At 40.9% G+C, this 18,046-nt stretch overlaps 1 protein-coding gene across 1 annotated transcript in view; it reads right to left on the bottom strand.

The window, feature by feature from the left end:
* Positions 1-17,402, bottom strand: part of LOC308075432 (plastin-3-like) — a 47,740-nt gene extending 30,338 nt beyond the window's left edge. Inside the window, exons 1-5 of the mRNA XM_080415311.1 lie at positions 17,281-17,402; positions 7,243-7,312; positions 3,328-3,479; positions 1,194-1,323; positions 53-185 (exon numbers count right to left, since the gene is read on the bottom strand). Coding sequence (XP_080271437.1) covers positions 53-185; positions 1,194-1,323; positions 3,328-3,479; positions 7,243-7,303 — 476 coding nt within the window. The 5' untranslated portion in view covers positions 7,304-7,312; positions 17,281-17,402. The remainder of the gene's footprint in view (positions 1-52; positions 186-1,193; positions 1,324-3,327; positions 3,480-7,242; positions 7,313-17,280) is intronic.
* Between the last annotated feature and the right edge of the window lie 644 nt (positions 17,403-18,046).

Genomic DNA, 18,046 nt, shown 5'->3' with positions numbered 1-18,046 from the left:
TATGAAAACACAATGACTTTTTCATTTCATTCTGTTAACTCTATGGTCTTACCAGAGCAGTATGCCGTCTGCTACAGCGGTGAACAGAGCGTCAGTGTTGGGGTCGATGGGTAGAACATGTTTGCAGTCTGGGTCTTTCTCCAGAGCTGAGTTGATCCAGTTGGCGAACGCATAGCGCTCCTCCTCTGCAACACACACACACACACACACACACACACACACACACACACACACACACACACACACACACACACACACACACACACACACACACACACACACACACACACACACACACACACACACACACACACACACACACACACACACACACACACACACACACACACACACACACACACACACACTTAGCTAATGCAGCCTACAGTTCGCGTCCCTGTTTCTTCAGTGGTACTTGCGCTTCCCAAGCCCCCCCTCCTACACTGTCTGTCTGTCTGTCTGTCTGTCTGTCCTACACTGTCTCCCTCTCAGCTGTCTTTCTGTCTGTCTGTCTGTCTGTCTGTCTGTCTGTCTGTCTGTCTGTCTGTCCTACACTGTCTCCCTCTCAGCTGTCTGTCTGTCCTACACTGTCTCCCTCTCAGCTGTCTGTCTGTCTGTCTGTCTTACACTGTCTCAGCTGTCTGTCTGTCCTACACTGTCTGTCTGTCTGTCTGTCTGTCTGTCTGTCTGTCTGTCCTACACTGTCTCCCTCTCAGCTGTCTGTCTGTCCTACACTGTCTCCCTCTCAGCTGTCTGTCTGTCTGTCTGTCTTACACTGTCTCAGCTGTCTGTCTGTCCTACACTGTCTGTCTGTCTGTCTGTCTGTCTGTCTGTCTGTCTGTCTGTCTGCCTGCCTATAGCTCTGAGTCTGAAAAAAACAAAAACAATCAATAGAATATATCAAGCTAATGGAGATGGACTAACACACTAGTTCTCAATGACGGGTCCATTTGGTTCCATTTGTACTCTTTACAGAGCCGTGAGGGTCCATTTGGTTCCATTTGTACTCTTCACAAAGCCGTGAGGGTCCATTTGGTTCCATTTGTACTCTTTACAGAGCCGTGAGGGTCCATTTGGTTCCATTTGTACTCTTTACAGAGCCGTGAGGGTCCATTTGGACCGCTGGTGTACCCCGGACCGCATATTGAGAACCAGTGGACTGACACATTCAGGTGTGGCTGTTCTTTACTGACCGGAGAAGGAATGCTGAGTTCCTTCACTAGAGATGATGCTGGTGCCCCCGAAGGCCAGGAGGCCTTCCTTCTTGTTAATGGCCTTTCGGAAACTCTGTGCCACGTGGTCATTCTTCAAGTCCTGGCAGATCTGGGGGTACAACACACACACACACACACACACACACACACACACACACACACACACACACACACACACACACACACACACACACACACACACACACACACACACACACACACACACACACACACACACACACACACACACACACACACACACACACACACACACACACACACACACGTTAGTGTCCGTTGTGGACCCCTGGTACACTGCCCTAGCGTGTCTGATATCATGTCTAGACGGGCGGGTTCAAAATCTCCAGAGAAAAGTTCCGGCGGATCCTATTGGTTCACCGATCTGTCCGTCAGCCCCCACATCGCCTCGCCCCCCAGACCATATTCACACAGCGGCCATATTGGAATTTAACATTGAAAGTGCCACCCCGTTGCCGTGGAAACGGGGTGGCACTTCATTGACTTAACAGCAACATGGCCGCCGTGTGAATATGGTCTATTGAGAGCCCTGACGTCACAACATTTGGAGCGACGCCCACTGCACTCTGGTTGGTTGGGGAAATGAAACACTTCCTATTCCAGGAACGTCAACAGGCTGGTCCAGGCTCTTATTTTTTTTAGCAAAACTAAAAAATAAAAGCCTGGAGATCGAGGCTAGACCCCTGGTGGTGCCCCGGGCCAGACGTTGAGAAACAGTGACAGTAGACATTCAGTTACATTATTTGTTGAAGAGTCAATTGTTTAACTAAAAGTAAAAGAAAAGGCCTTCGTCAAATTTTGCAGCAGTGTGTTGCTGCGTGTTTTTTAAAGGGATAGTTCACCCCCAAAATGACTTTTTTCCTATCGATTAGTAACCCCACGGAGACTTGAATTCATGTACATTTCACATTCCTAAGACAATAATTTGATTTGACCTCCTTTGTGTCTCCTACAGGAATCTCTGCCTACCGGTCCGCCGGTCATCAAATTATTGGCTTAGGAATGCGACAAAAACAAAAACTATCCATGAATTCAAGTCTCCATGGGGTGACTAATCGATAGAAAAAAATGATTTTTTTTTTGGGTGAACTATCCCTTTAACTTATACAATGCAACATATTAAGCACATTAGATGCTCCTTCCGATGTCGGAAAAGATCCACTTCGGACGGTCAGAACATCTGGGGGTACAGGAGTGTCCGGAATTTCTTTTATCAGAAATTCTGAATGACGTCAAAATATAGTTATCATCACCTTCCTTTCCGGGGAAAAAAAGGTTTGGACGTCGGAAGGCGCATGTATTGCGTGTGCTTTAGCCTGTAAAAGAATAGCTTTTTTTTGCCCTGGATGTTTCCTCTTAAAGCTCAATTTATACTAGCTCGCGCGTGGGTGTCACTTGCCAAAAAGAACTGTTCTTCAAGCTAACAATGTATCACTATAGCTTATAGATCGGTTATTTTTGGCAGGCGACACCTTCGTACCACAGGTTATAATTCAGACGCCCAATGACCAACAAATCTAAGCTCGGTAGGACTCTACGAAAACAAGGCAACATTGCAAGTATTTCCAATTTCCAATACTTTTACTTCTACTCCACTACATTTCAGAGGCAAATATTGTACTTTTACTCCACTACATTTATTTGCGCGACGCGTTGTGAGCTTGTAGATCTGCTATTTTCAAATATTTAGTACTTTTACTTTTGGTACTTTGAGTACATTTTGATGCCAATTCTTTAGTACTTTTACTCAAGTAAATTTAGATTTCTGGACTTTTACTTGTAACAGAGTATTTTTATATTGCAGTATTGGTACTTTTACTAAAGTAAAGAATTACTTTTTCCACCACTGAACATTACTATGCATCAAATAATTAACCAAGTATGTTGTGAAAATGAGTGAGTGAGTGAGTGAAAATGAGTGAGTCAGTCAGTCAGTCAGTCAGTGGTGTAAAGTAACTAAGTAAATTTACTCAAGTACTGTACTTAAGTAAAATGTTGGGTATTTTTACCCAACAGTTAGTTAGTTAGTTAGTTAGTTAGTTAGTTAGTTAGTTAGTTAGTGAGTGTTACCTACAGAGGTGAACTCCACAAAGTTGATCTGGTTGTCTTTGTCGCGGTCTAGTTTCTGGATGAGCTCTCTGATCTTGAATCCAGGCATGGCCAGGTTGACCTCCTTGAACAGGTCGCTGAGCTCCATGTCACAGATGAAACCATTACTGTTTGTATCTGTAAAATAACAACAGCACAGTTCTGAGTACTCAAATGTTTTACTTAAGTAAAAGTATCAATACTGCAGTGTAGAAGTACTCTGTTACAAGTAAAAGTCCGGAATTCAAAATGTACTTGAGTACATTGACGGATATGTCCGTCATTTCAACAAACAAAAAAAACGTCCAGAACCCAAGATAACGTGATCCAAAGATGTATGTACTGCTCCATTCACTTCGGTTAACGTATTACTTTAAAATCCTGTATCTCGGCTCCTATGTTTTACTATGTATTTTTGGCCAAACGTGCTATTTTCAACTCGGTAAAAAAAGAGAACTGGAGGTCACAATGACATTTTTTTTTCTTCACTTAAGCACAGTGAAACCCTCCGTGATTAGCAACCATCAGGGGATCGATCATACTGGAGATAAATATTCTGTGGTTCTTGAAAAAAGAATGCTTAAAGGGTAAGACCACTTTGGTAGAGGTTTGGGTTGTGTAGTTACCTTGCCATGATGTAACTCCAAAGGTGGGCAAGAAATCAAAAATAATTGCTCCATTGATTAGAAATTGATAATTCAAAAATATGCTCCTCATTGACTTACATTGTATGTTAAAACAGCTCTCAAAGTCACTCTTTTAGCACATAAATGAACACAAACAAAGCTGATTCAGACAATATAGAGCATCACCAAACCCAGTACTATTAGTTTTTTTAATAAAAATGTCAACTTCCTGTTGATTTTACTATTTGAAGATCTGGATCCGGATCCGCGGATCCAGTCCAGGTTTTCTACTTATTAAAAATGGCAAAATCAACAGGAAGTTGACATTTTTATTTAAAAAAAAAACAGTACTGGGTTTGGTGATGTTCTATATTGTCTGAATCAACTTTGTTTGCGTTCGTTTACGTGCTAAAATAGTGACTTTGAGAGCTGTTTTACCATACAATGTAAGTCAATGGGGAGCATATTTTGAATTATCAATTTCTAATCAATGGAGCAATTTTTTTTTATTTCTTGCCCACCTTTGGAGTTACATCGTGGCAAGGTAACTACACAACCCAAACCTCTACCAAAGTGGTCTTGCCCTTTAAGAATGCTGGCAGAAGTTACCTGCCAATAGTAGAGGGCCCCTGGCAGTGAATGTGTTAAAGGTCGACTTCTTCATATAATTGGTCCTCATGATGCTCATTATTACACGGCTTGGTTGAATGCTTGATTCCGATTGGTCAATCGCTGAATTCAGCGGCACCTGCTCATATCAACCTGTCTAATCAAAGACTCAGAGCACCTGCTCATATCAACCTGTCTAGTCAAAGACTCAGAGCACCTGCTCATATCAACCTGTCTAGTCAAAGACTCAGAACACCTGCTCATATCAACCTGTCTAGTCAAAGACTCAGAGCACCTGCTCATATCAACCTGTCTAGTCAAAGACTCAAGAGCACCTGCTCATATCAACCTGTCTAGTCAAAGACTCAAGAGCACCTGCTCATATCAACCTGTCTAGTCAAAGACTCAGAGCACCTGCTCATATCAACCTGTCTAATCAAAGACTCAGAGCACCTGCTCATATCAACCTGTCTAATCAAAGACTCAGAGCACCTGCTCATATCAACCTGTCTAATCAAAGACTCAGAGCACCTGCTCATATCAACCTGTCTAGTCAAAGACTCAGAGCACCTGCTCATATCAACCTGTCTAATCAAAGACTCAAGAGCACCTGCTCATATCAACCTGTCTAGTCAAAGACTCAGAGCACCTGCTCATATCAACCTGTCTAATCAAAGACTCAAGAGCACCTGCTCATATCAACCTGTCTAGTCAAAGACTCAGAGCACCTGCTCATATCAACCTGTCTAGTCAAAGACTCGGAGCACCTGCTCATATCAACCTGTCTAGTCAAAGACTCAGAGCACCTGCTCATATCAACCTGTCTAATCAAAGACTCAGAGCACCTGCTCATATCAACCTGTCTAATCAAAGACTCAGAGCACCTGCTCATATCAACCTGTCTAATCAAAGACTCAGAGCACCTGCTCATATCAACCTGTCTAATCAAAGACTCAGAGCACCTGCTCATATCAACCTGTCTAGTCAAAGACTCGGAGCACCTGCTCATATCAACCTGTCTAGTCAAAGACTCAGAGCACCTGCTCATATCAACCTGTCTAGTCAAAGACTCAGAGCACCTGCTCATATCAACCTGTCTAATCAAAGACTCAGAGCACCTGCTCATATCAACCTGCGCTGCTTGATTTTACGCTGCATCCAACATGACAGCCATGTAAACAAACACACCATGTCATTAAACTAAACGTTGTGCTCAAGAATGTTTTTGAAAACATTTGAAGCGAGAAATAGACAATGCAGTAACAGAAAACGTATTCTATTTGATCCACTACACTTCCTTGTTTTCCGAGGCGACCGTGTCCGCCCAGCACAATCCTTATGGAATACTTTCATTGCCGTAAGCAAGGAAATACTTTGTTTTGGAATAATGCATGAATTCATTTATTAAGTAGCCGTGTAATCTGGATAATTGACGGGTCATTAATGATGTAAAATAAATACCGACAGGGTGATTAGGCACCGACGCGTAGCGGATGGTAGGTGCCTACCCGTCAATTATCCATTGCATCACAATCATCTTAAAGCTTTCATGACATTCACTTTTACACCACATTCAAAGTCTTTGTCCTGGTCCTTCAAAAGTGTACAAAAAGTTTTAAGTGAAAATTCCATTCCAGTGATCAATGGCAGGTGTTTTTCTCTCACATTTCTAAAGCCTTTTCAACTGCAATGAAAAAAGAAATCTTTGCCTGCGGGTGTCGCTGGTGAGGGATTTTTCCTGTCAATCATCGCCTTTGCTCCGCCCCCCCCCAAAGGAAAGGATAGGGGAGGGGAGGGGCTAGGAGGAGAGTGGGCGGGATTAATCGACTGTGACCTCACTGTCGAAGGGCCAAGCTCAGATTACTTTTCAGCCTAATTATTCAGAAAACCCCAGACCACAGAAAATCCACTGAATGTTCTAAGTTCAGGTTTTTTGGGTGTAATTGAGGTCATAAAACCCCAAATAAAACATTGAAAATAAAAAAAGTGAAAATGAATGTCATGATACCTTTAACCCCTTTATCCATGTATAAGTTGGCTATTCAAAAATAGCAGATCTACAAGCTCACTTGCAAGCTAGAAAAATGTTAGAAAAATATCGGAAATGTTATAATAATAATTTAGACTTATTTTTTTTTACACACATCTTCCGTTCTAGGGGTCCCTGGCACAAAGCATTTTCAGATGGGGGGTCCACGGCCATATACATATAATGTGGGGTGTCCTTGACTTGAAAAGGTTTGAGAGCCACCGCTTTACAACACTGATGGTGAATGATTCACACAAACAAAACCTGTGGTTATCCGAGCAGGAGAAAAGCACCACACCCTGAACTATGCAGTGCACTGGACACAAAGCTGCTGGATTCAATGTCTCACACATCCATTCTCCTTCCAAAACCTGTGGAAAAAATGTGTGTGTGTGTGTGTGTGTTGCAGCAGCTGACAGACAGATGTTCTTGCTGAGATTTGAAGAGATATGGAACCTTTGATCTTTCACACACACACACACACACACACACACACACACACACACACACACACACACACACACACACACACACACACACACACACACACACACACACACACACACACACACACACACACACACACACACACACACACACACACACACACACACACACACACACACACAATACTCACCAATTTTCTGGAAGGCTTCCCTGAGCTCCTCCATTTCTTCAGGGCTGATCTTCTCTGACATGACGAGACACTTGAGAGACAGAGGAGAGAACTGTCACTTTAACCAAATGACTGTCCCCTTAGTTTGTAAGAAAGTCATTTTTTGTGCAGAAAATGATTTGTAGTCAATACTAATTCAGTGAGCTCAGTGACACAGGCTGTGCTGGGTTTCATGAGAGGATATCTTTGCCTCAGAAAAAAGTTGACAGCCTCTACCCTATTTCTTCACTCTTGCTTTTAGCTGATTCTTTGGTTGATTTTTAATTCCTCACTGTATTGCCTATTTTAATGTTGTTTTATGCCTTTGCTTTTATTTTATTTTATTTTATTTTTGTTTGCTTTATTGTTAAATTGGTTCTAACTGTAATTGTATTCTTGCTCTGTAAAGCACTTTGAGCTGCATTTCATGAGCTGCATTTCATGTCATGAAAGGTGCTATACAAATAAAGTTTATTATTATTATTATTACTATTATTACACCACCCCTGTGAGGGATGCAAATGCGTGCGTGCGTGCGTGCGTGCGTGCGTGCGTGCGTGCGTGGAGGGACACAGCACACTAAACACACGGCACACTAAACACATTTAGCTGAGCAGCACATCCCTGTGTGGATGGAATGTGTATTTTAATTAAACTCTACTCAACATCCAGGTCTACTCACTTATAATACTCTTCAAATCCATTCTGATTAACCTGTCTGAACCGATTTTATGTTCCATCATTGGTAAAAAGAAAAAGAGGTCAAATGTTTAGATGACAAAAGTATCTTCATTATCTTAGGTGTTATCTTAAGTAAATAGCATCTACTATTACAACAAACTGTGTATATTAGTAGTTCCTAAGATAGAGCCAATGCTGAAATGTTTTGTCCTGAAAAACACTGCTGTTTAAATTAACCAAACACAAATGTCACTGCAACAAAATGAAAATTTAGGCTGAGTGTCAGGCTAACTAAATTGGAGAGAAAAAGGGAAAGCGGTTTAAGAAAATATATATATATTCGGACTATAAGCCGCGACTTTTTCCCAATTTTTCGACCCTGCGGCTTATATAACGGTGCGGCTTATCTATGGATTTTTACAGCTAACGGCCACTAGGGGACCTCCTAAATCTATGGATTTTACACCTGCGGCTTATAGTCCAGTGCGGCTTATATATGTACAAATCATTCAATTTAGCTGCTGCGGCTTATACTCAGGTGCGGCTTATAGTGCGAAAATTACGGTATATAGAGTACAGAAGTCCTGACGTCACTCGTTCATCCCCTGGTTCGTAAAGTAATTTCTCTATGGAGAATAACATTGGGTCATCTTAGAATCGTCTCATATAAGAATTGTGGTCCAAAAATAAACAAACTGTCTCGGAGATATTGTCAGGGAGGTTGCTCCGTATCGTTTATGATAGTCAGTCACTCATATTTGATACAGTCTGTTTCTGGCGAGAATTTAACTAATTCGGCGGAAGTAACATTATCGCTTTCTCACGATCAAACCGCCGGGATAATTTGTTTATTTTTGGAACACAGTTCTTATTTTACACAATATTAAAGATGTCTATGGGAATTCAGAATGGGGGTGGAAAACCGCGAACCAGGTAGGATGTGTAAATTACGTCAGACTTCGGTGCTCTATAGTCTCTCTGTCGCCTGGAAACCTCATTATGTCGAGATTCAAATTCAAAAATAGCAAAAGTGGCAGATCTACAGGCTCAAAAACGTGTCACACTGAATCAGATCGACTGGATGAACATTCTCAAGCTCTGTGATCAGAACTAAAAAAAAACACGCATTGCCTCATCAGAAATAGTGAACATAGTTACACAGTATAATATCCTGACTAACAGACAAGACAAGGCAAGTCAAAACAGGCAGAAAGGAACAACAGCACACACAGGCAGCCATCTCAAATGCACTCCTGTGTCCAAACGCATAACGACTGATTCTTTCAAAATAGTTAACCCATTAACTCATTCACTGCCACTGACGTAATTTACGTAATTATTCCCGTTTACCAATACTGCCACTGACGTAAAAAACGTATTTCTTTTTTTTTTTTGAAAGGCAAGGCTCATATGAGCTTGTAGATCTGTTTTTTTTTTATTGTGAAAATTTGTGCAAATCTCTGGCATGTATACATTTTTCAAAGCGAACATTTGTAACTCAAATCTTGGGCTTCTGGGGAGATTCTACACGTCTTCTAAATCCTAACCGTTTTTAAAACATTTTTTTTTACTTATGTTGCTATATATATATATATCAGTGGTTCTCAAACATTTTTCATGTCAAGGACCCCCAAAATTATATGCATTTGTCCTGCATTTTGCACACATTTTCAAGATTTTTCAAAGAATAGCAGATCTACAAGCTCATAGCGCGGCACTCAGCTATGAGCATCTACAAGCTATGAGCTTGTAGATCCGCTATTTTCTGGTAGCCAAATAAATCTATAAAAATGACACACAGATGCGTTTCCGGTCTTAATGGATCAACTGACTGCAAAAGGAAAATATGACGTCATCTTCAACGACCTCGCCCCATGAGAGCAGAGGTGAGCAGGCCTGTCACCGTCACGCCATTTTTACTGGACGATTAATTCAACAATTATTATTCCTATATTATTATTATACAAATAATTGCGATCGACAATTAAATTGAGTTTCTTTTTGTTTTTTTGGCATTGAACATTGGAATGTGTTGCAACATTACGAATAGAAATTGCATTTCTGTTTGCCCTTTAGGCAGATATTGCACAGGGAATAATACTATGACAAATACCTTTTTAGACCTGAGACTGATTCTACCAAATGCCTTCTAAATCCCAACGGTTTTCTGAAAAACGTATGTTGCTGCTATTTACATATATAGCTAAAATATAAAATGACACAGATGCTTTTTCAGATTGAATGGGAAATAGATCCGATATACAGAGAAGCGTTCAAAATGACTGACACCGACTGGTACCGATAATCAAAATAAATGATGTACTATGGCCAAAATAGGTCATATTTAATACTATACTAAAACAAATTTACAAATAGTGGAAATCTACAACCTCACAACGTATGAGCATCTGCTGTACATCAGGGGCCAGTTCCACCACCTCAAACTAAGTTCAAACTTAGCCTAGTTATAGCTTAACACATTCAATCCGGGGATGCATCTCTGTCATTTTTAGATTTATTTCGCTATAAAAAAATAGCAGATATACAAGCTCATAGCGCGGCACTCGGTGCCGCGCTATGAGCTTGTAGATCTGCTATTTTTTTGAAAAATCGTGAAAATGTTTAAATATATATATTTAAAAAAATGTCACATTGAAAAAAAAAATAGCAGATCTACAAGCTCATAGCGTGGCACTCGGTGCCGTGCTATGAGCTTGTATATCTGCTATTTTTTAATAGCCAAAGAAATATAAAATGACAGAGATACTTTCCCGGCTAAATTGGTTAAATGGCTTTTTAAAAGCCATTTAAGCTATAACTAGGCTAAGTTTGAACTTAGTGTGAGGTGGTGCAACAGGCCCCTGCTATTTGTAATATTTTTGGGCGGTGAAACCGCCCCTATAAGTGAGATTTGAAAAAATGTACAAATATCTTGGGCAGTGATCTGGGCCCAGGAAATTTGTACAATTATCCTGCGCTGTGATTGGCCAATCACAGTCTATTCAGGACTGTGATTGGCCAGTGTCACATGACACATGTGCATAGCCCTATATAAGAAACCATAACTTGAAAAAAAACATAAATTTGTTTTTTTCAAGTTATGGTTCCGTCCATCATAAAGAGTGTTTCAATAAATGTATTTATTTTTTGTACATGATTGGTTGACTCCATTCAGTATTGTGATTAGCTAGCAAGACACCGCCCACTTCACACAGGGTGTGATTTTTTTTTCAAGATGTTTGAAAACGTATGAACATTTTTCAACAAATGAATGGATACGATTCTGACGATTGTAAAAAATAAAAAAATAAAAAATGTATCTCAAGTAAGTAGGCGGTTATGCAATAATAGTGACAAGCCTAGAGAGGAGTCCCTTGTTAACTCAGCATAGAAATGTAACGGGAGCTGCTGCACTTCAGATGGTGATAAAAGTGTTGAGGTAACGTGATCATCTGACAGACAGTGTTAAAGAGGTCGGTCTCCTGTGTTGCCATGTCTGCTTATTATATTAACTCAACAAACTCACCCACTGCCAGCGATTTTTCGATTATCTTACCTTTTCAAGTAGTCACGGAATATTTATCTCCAGTATGATCGATCCCCTGATGGTTGCTAATCACTGAGGGTTTCACTGTGCTTCGGATCTTGTATGTATTGGTAGTTAAGGGTTGCGTCTTTTTGGTGGGGTTTGTTTCTAAAATTACACAATTTTGACACTTGCAGATCTGCTATTTTCAAATAGCCAATGTATTTTGTGTATATATATATATATATATAGTCCTAGTCGCTTCTTTTGTGCTGGTTTTGATAGACCTGGTTGCTTGTTTCTCTCGCGAAATTTGGCAACACTGTCCGTCTCCTGCTGAATCACTCCCTGCAGCCAGGAATGCAGATACATGTGCATTTCAAACCCTGGACCTGAGTGGGCACTTGGCTCTATATACTTGGACTGCTTTTTTTTCGTTTACTCCACAGTGGTTCTCGGAATTGTGGGTCGGGCCCCGCAGGGGGGTCCCCGAATGTTTTTGTTTTTTTTTGGGGGGGGGGGGGGGGGGCGCGGTCCCAGATGATGTACTTCATAGTTTTTTCACTCAACAGTAAACAGTGACAATTTAAGGATTTTTAAGACCTTTTTAATACCTCTAAAATAGTGGTATTGAAATAAAAATATAAATAAGACATTACTGCGTCAAAATAAAGCTATACTATTATAAAGAATGCTCCGACTTTGGCCAAATCAATATATTACCTAAGAAAGAGGCAACATTTTCTAAATCAGCAATTTTCACAATATTTATCTGTGGAACCGGATCAAACTGAAGGAAATGCCTCAACTCCTACAATTCCAAGTGCTTGTCAGGCTGGGGGGACCCCAGTTCAAATATGAATATTTTGGAGGGGTCGCGGCCTGAAAAGGTTTAAAACCACAGGTCTTCTGTACGTCAAATCTTGCTGTTGTTATTAAATAAATGCTAGATTTAAATGTATTTAGATGTAAACAAGATGCTCTTGAACAAACAAACAAACAAACCAACAAACAGCTACAGCCTTGTAAGAGTCTTGTTGGATTTCAGTCTAAAGAAACACATCTCTAAAAATCCTTCAAATTGAATGTTAGCTGTTAGGCTCAAATAACTTGCTGTTAGGGTTGTGATATTCAACATATAATCGAAGGTTGACTATGAACAAAAGCTACAGTGTGAGTTCGGGGTAATTTTTTTGCTACATTAAAAGCAATACGCTAGCCCCCATTTGAAATGAAAATCTGCAGCTGATTTGTCTTTCTAAAGAAGTTATACCGTATATGAGTCATCACCTCGTGCACTGAATGACCCACACACACACACACACACACACACACACACACACACACACAGTAACATCCACAGTGTAAAATGGACCAAGTGGACCCAAATGAACCCTTAAGGGTTTGTAACTCGGGGAGGGGACAAATAATGGAACCAAATGGATGCAAAAGGCTCATGATACACTGAATGACACCTTGACTGACACAGTGTAAAATCCTCAGTGTAAATTTAAATATCGACACAAAATCTGTTCCATTTCAAGCCTGTCAGAGTTAAACAGTAAACTAATGTTTGTTTGTTCGTATTTAATGCCATGTTTTATGTAGTAGCAGTAGGCCTAGCTATGTTGTTGTCTAGGCCCTAGGGGTCTATACACAATAATGTCCATCTGGCGGACATATTTTATTTTCTGTAGTATACAGAGAAGCAGTGGTGGAAAAAGTACTCAAATTCTTTACTTAAGTAAAAGTACCAATACTGCAATATTTTTAAAAAAAAGTAAAAGTCCAGAATTAAAAATGTACTCGAGTAAAAGTACAAAAGTATTGGCATCAAAATGTACTTAATGTACCAAAAGTAAAAGTACTAAATATTTGAAAATAGCCGATCTACAAGCTCACAACGAGTCGCGATGTGACGCGTTGTGAGCTTGTAGATCGGCTATTTTCAAATAGCCTAGGTATACAATAGGGCTAAAGTGGTTAATACATGTTTCATAATATCATAATTTATATCTGAAAAGTAACTAGTAACTAAAGTTTTCAAATCATTGTAGTGGAGTAAAAGTACAATATTTGCCTCTGAGATGTAGTGGAGTAGAAGTAAAAGTATTGGAAATTGGAAATACTCAAGTAAAGTACAAATACCTCAAAATTGTACTTAAGTACAGTACTTGAGTAAATGTACTTTCCACCACTGCAAAGAAGGTGGGGTGCTGAGAGGCTTCCCATCCTGGAGAATAGTCTTTCAACAACACAAAACTGCCTTTGTTTCGGTGAGCAGCTAAATCGTTTCCTTAATTTTTACTAAAGACGGAGACCTCGCACGGTAGTGTAATGTTGGGTCTCTGAGCAGAGCAGCGCGCCTGGCAGAGCGTTAGAGAGAACTCACTAACGCTCTGGGCCAGGGCTATATAGACCCCTTAACAGACGACATCACACTGGTTGCAAGCGTCATACTGGTTGCAAATGAAACCCATTAAAAAGCTTTTTATTGAACAATACGGAATATACAGGTACTTAGACCTTTGCCGGCTCAACTTGTTACATCCGTGGCATGGGGGTCAGCACTTTATATTTGAAATCTGAACGTCTGAAATTTCTAGTCAGTAAGAATACCCTGAAGATTCTAGCAGGGGCCCTCATCCAAGGTCATTTCGACTATGCATGCTTCTCATGGTATCACAACACCACTAAGGCCTCCAAAACAAGGCTCCAGACATCCCAAAACAAACTGGTAAGGTTACTTCTTGGCCTCAATCATACAACCCATCTAACCCACCAAGAACGTTTACCATGTCTTTCTAAACCCACCAAGGCCCTCATTGGAAACAAGACCGCAAGGACTTTCATGAACGGACCTGTTAGACAACGTATTTTAAATGTAACTGTGCTGTTTTACATTTTTTGCCTAATAAAATATTCAATCAATCAATCAAATCTAACCCCTGCTCACTTTGCTAGGGTTGGATGGCTCAGGGTTGAGGACAGAGTACGGCAACTTGCCTTGGGCCTGGTCTACAAGATTCGACACAACATTGGGATCCCCCTGTATTTGTCAAAATACTTCCAAAAGGTAGTTGAAGTCCACGATCATAACACCAGAGGCAGCTCCACTGATCATGTTCAACCCAGATTTGGCACAAACAAGGGAATGAACTCTTTCTCGTGCTAGGCTATACAACAAAAATGTGGAATGCCCTACCCAAAGGAGTAAAGGTGTAAAACCCTGCTCACTTTCAAAACTGCCCTAAAGAATCACCTTCAGGAGGCTGCAATTCCAAACTGGCCCCTGTCAAAGTCCTAACCTCTCATTTTAAATAAGCCAAGTGCTTTTATGAGCGATCCAGTTTAGAGGACCTTGTATTGTGATTTGTACTTCCATGTACTGTTACCATGTCTTTCTAAATAAAGCATTCAATCAATCATACGTTTATGTAGATGTAGCAGTTGTAAATGTAAAAAAAAAAAAAAAAACAGGAACAAGTGGTTCCATGACGCTTTGTGACAGACGAGCGTCATGTGAACCATGGCTACTTTACACCTAGCTCCGACGGAACCTCTCCCTCCGCTGTATAGCTCCGAGATGAGGTTCCTGGTTTCCCTCTGCCGTTTGAGCAGGACATTGTCGCACATTTTCCACTTTACATGTTTCTTACCCCTTTCTGCACATCGTATCCAAAAAGTAAAGCTTTTCCGCCATTCTCTCAGATGTTTTAAGTTCTAGCGCACCATAAAAGCTATCCAACGAGTTGAAGAAAGTATTTAATTCGCCTCTGTCCTCAGCCGGTTCTATAATATTTTGCATTAGAAGATGCAATTAAACATTTGACCTGTAGGGGAATCAGTAATGTTATCTCTACGGGCGCAACTCTTGCGCAATGTCTTAAAAACATGTAACCGGATGAGGAGTGAGGACAGAGGCCAATTAAATACTTTCTTCAACTCGTTGGATAGCTTTTATGGTGCGCTAGAACGTAAAACATCTGAGAGAGTGGCGGAAAAGCTTAACTTTTTGGATACGATGTGCAGAAAGGGGTAAGAAACATGTAAAGTGGAAAATGTGCGACAATGTCCTGCTCAAACGGCAGAGGGAAACCAGGAACCTCATCTCGGAGCTATACAGCGGAGGGAGAGGTTCCGTAGGGGCTACTTTCCACCACTGCTGAGCAGTGGTGGAAAGTAACTAAGTACATTTACTCAAGTACTGTACTTAAGTACAATTTTGAGGTATTTGTACTTTACTTGAGTATTTCCAATTTCCAATACTTTTACTTCTACTCCACTACATCTCAGAGGCAAATATTGTACTTTTACTCCACCACAATTACTTGAAAACTTTAGTTACTAGTTACTTTTCAGATATAAATTATGATATTACGAAACATACATTAACCACTTTAGCCCTATTTTATACATAGGCTATTTGAAAATAGCAGATCTACAAGCTCACAACGCGTCGCTTTGCGACGCGTTGTGAGCTTGTAGATCGGCTATTTTCAAACATTTTTGTACTTTTACTTTTGGTACTTTAAGTACATTTTGATTCCAGTACTTCTGTACTTTTACTCAAGTAAATTTAGAATTCCGGACTTTTACTTGTAACAGCTGATACTTCTACAGTGCAGTATTGATACTTTTACTTAAGTAAAACATTTGAGTACTTTTTCCACCACTGCTGCTGAGGTCCAACCATGATGCGTCTTTTCCTGCAGCCCTGATGACAGTGGCTGAGATGAGATGAGAATGACACAATGTATCCTCCTCCAGGCTGCAGCATTAATAACTCCGTCTATTCATTGAAAACGCACACATCAAAGTGATCCATGCATGATGCGTCGCCGTACACGTTCATTCATAATAACAATATAAAGCTGCACCGCGTTGTTTCACACAGAGCAATTTAAGATCTGAAGGTAGGGAGAGGTCGAGATGGCAGTATACATAGTTAGAAGAATACCGGTACGTTTCAGCCCCTTCCTTTATTTGCTGAGGTTTGTCACATTATGTCATATTTTAGGCTAAATGGGTGTCTGTCTGAATGAATGAATGGGGGGGGAAGTGTATGCTAGTAAGGTCAACTATCATAGCAAACACTAGCCCTGGTCCAGAGCGTTAGGGAGTTCTACCAGGCGCTCTACCAGGCGCTCTACCAGGCGCTCGGCTCTGCTCATAGACAAGGAATTCCCCTGCCCTGCGAGGGCTCCTACTGTAGTACAAATAAACAAAACCACTTCACTACTCACCGAAACAATGGGGTTGTTTTGTGTTGTTGAAAGTCTATTCTCGGAGGTGGGCAGCCTCTCAGCACCCCACCTTCTCTGTAAAATACACTTTTTGGCCAGAAAAGAAAATATTTCACCGGAAGGAAAAATCTGGTCAATAGAAAAAAAATCCATTGACCAGATCTGTAGAGGGCGCAGTGGAGCAAGCAAAAAAATTTTTTTCCTTCCGGTGAAATATTTTCTTTTCTGGACAAAAAGTGTATTTTACAGAGTAGGTGGGGTGCTGAGAGGCTTCCCACCTCCGAGAACAGACTTTCATCAACACAAAACAGCCTTTGTTTCGGTGAGTAGTGAAGTGGTTTTGTTTCTTTTGACTACAGTTGGGAGCCCTCGCAGGGCAGTGAATGAGCAGAGCCGAGCGACTGGCAGAGCGTTAGAGAGAACTCACTAAAGGCTCTGGACCAGGGCTAAGCAAACACCATTATTCCACTTTGTCCCTCTTTATAGACAGAGCTAAAGCTCGACACGCGCAGAATAGTATGCTCTTATACTAAGAGCATACTATTCTTATGTTTATAATTGTCTTACCTGGGTTAATATAGGCTCTTAGTGCAGGAAATCACACAGTCATCCGGAGGAGAAAGAAAGGCAGTAAATCCAGTGTGTGTGCGTGCGTGCGTGTGTGTGTTTCTCTCCCATTGAGGACAGCGTGCAGACTGCTAGGGTATCTCCGCCCCTCTGTGCCACTCCCTGGAATAGGCCACACCCCTCCTTTCTCTCCTCCTTCCCTGCAACCGTACCTTCATTCCTTCCTTACCTGATTTCTATAATTGAGTGGTTCTCAACCTGTGGGTCGGACCCCAGGGGGGGTCCCCAAATTATTTTGGGGGGGGTCCCCAGATGACAGTGAAGTGACAATTTGTTTTTATGTAAGGAAGAGGGGAAAAAAAGCTCAAGTGCTGCGAGGCGAGGTGTTGTGAACGTTGTGAACAAAAAACAATATATGTAGAACCGAATCAAAAAATGTAATGCCTCAACTCCTACATTCCAAGTGCTTATCAGTTTAGATATGATTATTTTGGGGGGTCCCCAGTTTAATTATGATTATTTCGATTCCTTCATTCCTATTCCCTATATGCAACCTTACCTTGATTCCTTCATTCCTATTCCCTATGCAACCTTACCTTGATTGCGTCATTACTTCCAGACAGTGGTGGAGGAAGTAGTCAGATTAGGCCTATATTTTGTTTACAGTAAATGTGAAATAACTCCAGTGGTGGAAAAAGTACTCAAATTCTTTACTTAAGTGCCAATACGGCAACATAGAAATACTCTGTTACAAGTAAAAGTCCAG

This window comes from Gymnoscopelus braueri (genome assembly GCF_963280865.1).
Source record: "Gymnoscopelus braueri genome assembly, chromosome: 20".
Lineage (NCBI taxonomy): Eukaryota > Metazoa > Chordata > Actinopteri > Myctophiformes > Myctophidae > Gymnoscopelus > Gymnoscopelus braueri.
Note: the sequence above shows the minus strand (reverse complement) of the source record. Positions and strands in the feature narration are given on the sequence as shown.